General features: G+C 32.8%; 1 protein-coding gene across 1 annotated transcript; it reads left to right on the top strand.

Moving 5' to 3' along the window:
* The first annotated feature begins 2,347 nt into the window (after positions 1–2,347).
* LOC142527936 (transcription factor MYB41-like) lies at positions 2,348–3,896 on the top strand. Its single transcript, XM_075632937.1, has 3 exons — positions 2,348–2,637; positions 2,724–2,853; positions 2,940–3,896. Exons 1-3 carry the CDS (start codon positions 2,505–2,507, stop codon positions 3,778–3,780), a joined length of 1,104 nt encoding a protein of 367 aa, XP_075489052.1. The 5' UTR covers positions 2,348–2,504; the 3' UTR covers positions 3,781–3,896.
* Positions 3,897–4,708: the final 812 nt, after the last annotated feature.

The raw sequence follows: 4,708 nt of genomic DNA, 5'->3' as shown, positions 1-4,708 counted from the left end.
ATTGCGACGGTTTAGTCAAACCGTCGCAATATTAGCGACAGTTTAATAAAAGCTGTCGCTACAGTAGCGACGGTTGACGACAAACCGTTGCTAAAATAGCAACGGTTTGGCTTATTTTGTTTAGCGACGGTTTTTTTGTTTAGCGACGGTTTTTAAGGGAAACCGTTGCTATTATAGCGGCGGATTTAGTAAAACCGTCGCTAATCCATCAGTTTTTTTGTAGTTCAGATATTGTTTTTCACTGCATATATGAATTGTGTCAACCCATCAACGAATATAAACACGTGAGAGTGTTTCATAAGAAACCTACTTTTTATGTTATTGACATTGTTACTTGTTAGTACTGTATATTCAAAACAACAAATATAATAATGTTTGACCAAATCTCAACACCCTAACTTGGTGAAAAGGAGAGGCACTTTTACACATTATCATCTCAACCTCCAATATGAATATGTATATATACGTTCACATGCACCAATAATATACAAATAGTGTCAAATTTAATGATAGTACATTTAGATATTCACATATTAACATTGTCTAAAAAACTAAAAGGTCATTGGTGTTTTTATTTAATTTGTATCGAGGAATAACTAAATAACGAATGTTCCCAAATATACTTTATATATAATTTTTTTCTCATAAATTCATGAGGTTAAGGGTATGCATTTTGAGTGATATGTATACATTTATTGTCCCAGTGTAGTTTCTAGTATCATCTCCTACGAGAAAGTTTAACGTTTAATTGACGCTAATTAATGTGTAATTTGCGTAATTTACAATAAAACTTAGGTTATATAACTATCTCTCACTTTAATGATGTTTATGTTTATACTACAATTTAATATAATATTATATATTACGCTTCATTTGAAGCATAATGACATTGAATTGATTTATTTTCTGTCAAACTAAATTCGAAATGAATTTTGATGAAAAAGAATATTTGAGGGAAAAATAATTTTATAATTAATAAATAAAAATAAACTAATTATTATAGAAGTTCCTTATTTATTTGGATTTGGATTTGATCAACAAATTTTTTAAGGAAAACAAAAGGTTATATCTATTGTCAATGCGTAATCGTGTTGGCTAATCTATTTACCTACTGAAATAGGCATGTAGAGTTATATATATATGTCAGAAAAATAATGGACAGTGCTTATCTTCAGTCATTATCTTTGTTAATCAAATATTTGACCAAATCAATATGTTGTAAATTTGCTGGCCCTTTTTTTTGTTCTTTTCCTTTTATCAAAAGCTGCGATTTTGACAATGATATTGGAGGCATTGTCAAAAATAGTTCGGTCACGTTACAAAGTATGATATGATGCATACATTTTGTTTTAAATTTTACATCTCACACGCGTTTTAAATTGTGATGATAATTTAAATTGAAGTTAAAAATAAAAATTCTATTAATTAAAATAAAAAAGGATATATATAATTTTTGTTTGTATATTTAAAAACACCAAAGCTAGTTATATATTTAACTAGGTCGATGCTTAATAATACAAGTTATAACTATTAATTATGTGGTAATTATGAATTAGTATTTTTACAATTACAAAATGAGAAAAGTGTGCTACAACCCTTTTCGTCCCGCCTTTTGTTTCCCAATTTCTAAGAATTGTGAACCACAAGGACTTAAATTTCTTTTAGGCAGTTTACTTTGTGCTCGCCCCAAAAATTCAAAGTAGATACATGTAGAGTAGACTGGACTTGGCTCCACGACTCTGCCTAAGTTGTGTTGAGGAATTTACTTACTCATGGAGAGATTATATATATATCTTTTCGATTCATCTCAACATTCTATATAAATAGAGATTTTATTTTATGTACTTATTAGTATATTTAAAATATCTCATCAATAATTATCCACATTTATTTGGCAAACACCTTAAACTCTATTTAATCATCATTTAAATACATAAAATTATATTTAGAACAAATATTTGAAAAGTAAACATATATTATACATAAACAAATGATCATATTTTACATATATGTAGCGTGTGTGTCCAACATATGATTTGTAGCTCTCTCTATTATAGACATATACTTATAAACCATTTACCATCCAATTAACGATTTTTTTTTTTTTTTGCATATATCTTATATTTACCTAAAGTTGAAGGGTAAATTAGTTGTAGGAGATTAGTTAATGGTACACGAAAGTGAATAATTATTGGTACTACGAGAGATTTGAGTGAAGGAGGAAAAAGATACAGCGAATTGACAATTTATACAGCCTACAAATAGAAGAGAAGGGACACGTTGCATAAGTTTGTAACAAGGACGGTAACGATTCACTTGGACGAAAATTTTATATGACCTTAAGCCTCAATTCTTCCCCCACTATATATACTACATCACAAATCCAATGACTTACTATATTAATATACGGATCCTACGTACTTTATTTTCCCTCCACAATCATTGGAGCTTATTAATCTTAATTATTACAACTCTAAATTTAGGATACAGAGACATCTATTGGAATGGGGAGAAGTCCTTGTTGTGACAAAAATGGACTCAAGAAAGGGCCGTGGACGCCGGAAGAAGATCAGAAGCTCGTTGATTATATCAACATGAACGGCTGTGGAAACTGGAGAACTCTTCCGAAGAATGCTGGTTTGTTTCTTGATGTTTTTTTTTTTGTTTCTTGATGTGTCAGCCAAACTCAGAAGTTTAATTGATTTTGTTTGATACATGTATAGGATTGCAAAGGTGTGGAAAGAGTTGCCGGTTGAGGTGGACGAATTACCTCCGGCCCGATATCAAGAGGGGACGATTTTCATTTGAAGAAGAAGAGACAATCATTCAACTTCACAGCATCTTGGGAAACAAGTATGTAAACATTTTCAATTTCCCCACCTTTTCCAAATATTTGGTGGGCTCAAAAAGTTACAAGTGTTGTTCTTTTGACTTGATAGGTGGTCCGCAATTGCTGCTCGACTCCCGGGACGAACTGATAATGAGATCAAGAATTACTGGAACACGCATATTCGAAAAAGGCTTCTCCGGATGGGAATAGACCCCGTGACCCACAGTCCTCGACTTGATCTTCTGGACCTTTCCACAATCCTGCGCTCATCTTTCTACGACAATTCGACACCCCCCCAAATGAATTTTTCGAGGTTATTAGGATTGCAACCTTTTATCAATCCTCAGTTGATAAGATTAGCCACTTCCCTTTTATCCACTCAGCGCCAAAACCATGAGTTTCTAATACCCACAGCTTCACCAATCAATTATTCTTCCCAAATGCAAAACCCGATTCAAGATTTGCAAAACTCTGATCCTTGTTTGGATTCTACACCTTCTGCTGCTCTGTTCGAGCATGATCAGGCTTACCAGTTCACTCAATACGGCGGCCACGTTGAAAAACTCCCACATATTCATTCCGGGTTCAGGCCAACCGAAGAAGTCCAAGAGTTTATTAATGAATGGCAGGATAACAATGGAATGTCCACAAATTTGACAGAAGATTATGCACCATTAATGAACTATGGCTGTAACGGGTCCGACCAACACGTCCTGGATCCGATAAATTCATCCTCAGAGACTCCTACCTTTCACTCTAATAGCAGCCATGATTTTGGTTTCCAGTCCGTTCTGTCGAATATATCGACCCCTTCCTCGAGTCCGGCCCCGTTGCATTCTAATTCGAACTATATCTACAGTATAAGCAGCACTGATCAAGATGAACCAAAGGAAAGCTGCAGCGACATTTTGCAGTTTGAAATTTCAGATATTTTTAATGATTTCATGTAGTTTATGAATTTCTTGAGCACGTAATATATATGTTATTATAAGTTCATTTTTTAAATAATTATGTTCCTATTAATGAACTCAATCCGATCTTCTAGCACTTGCTACGTACATTGCGAGACGTCACAGTAATTTGTTATTGTTCATTCAACGATATTTCATTGATAAAGAATATATTACCATGATCTTGATTTGATTCTTCTTTGGATCTCTTCTAATTATTTATGAATTTTTATTGCTGACTAAAATAGTGACCACCATTTAAAAACAATCAGATGAAAACGGTAACAGGCAGAGTCCTACTTCCTATTTCATTTATTTGATCATAAAATATAACACGGCTTGGTTCGGAAAATAAGACAGCTAGTAATTATATATTTTTATTTTATTCAATCTTTGACTTAAATTATATAAAAAATATATCAATCTCTAAATATATTAATTAATAATTATCATTCTTTTAGATTATGCGTCATGATAAATCATCACATCAACGAATCAACCGGTGTTATAATCATCATATCTGTGTGTGATATCTTCGGTAAACCAGCTACCTGTCTCCTTTCTGCAGTTATTATTTAAAAATATTTAATGAAAATATTTAATTCAATAACATTAAGTTATAAACTGAAACTAAAACCGAAAAGGGTTTCAACTAAACTTGGTTTCCTCGATCCCAACAGTTCTATGCTGGCGGAGACAGTCATCGGATGGTGGCCGGAGACGTGAAGGAAGGCAGCGGGTCGTTGCGTAGCAAGTGTCAATTCACGTAATTATTATATGTATTTCCGTATTGACTTTGGAGGAGGAACGTGTCCAAGTAATAGAAGGCGAATAAATAGGTAGGGACCACTTTCGAAATTTTTTTATTAATAAAAAGGGAAATAATGGCATGAGTCTTGTGTTGTTTATTTTGGTTTTGGTAAGAATT

The sequence above is a fragment of the Primulina tabacum genome, chromosome 15 (assembly GCF_025594145.1).
Source record: "Primulina tabacum isolate GXHZ01 chromosome 15, ASM2559414v2, whole genome shotgun sequence".
Lineage (NCBI taxonomy): Eukaryota > Viridiplantae > Streptophyta > Magnoliopsida > Lamiales > Gesneriaceae > Primulina > Primulina tabacum.
The sequence above is the reverse complement of the archived record's forward strand: the minus strand, read 5'-3'. Positions and strand labels throughout refer to the sequence as shown.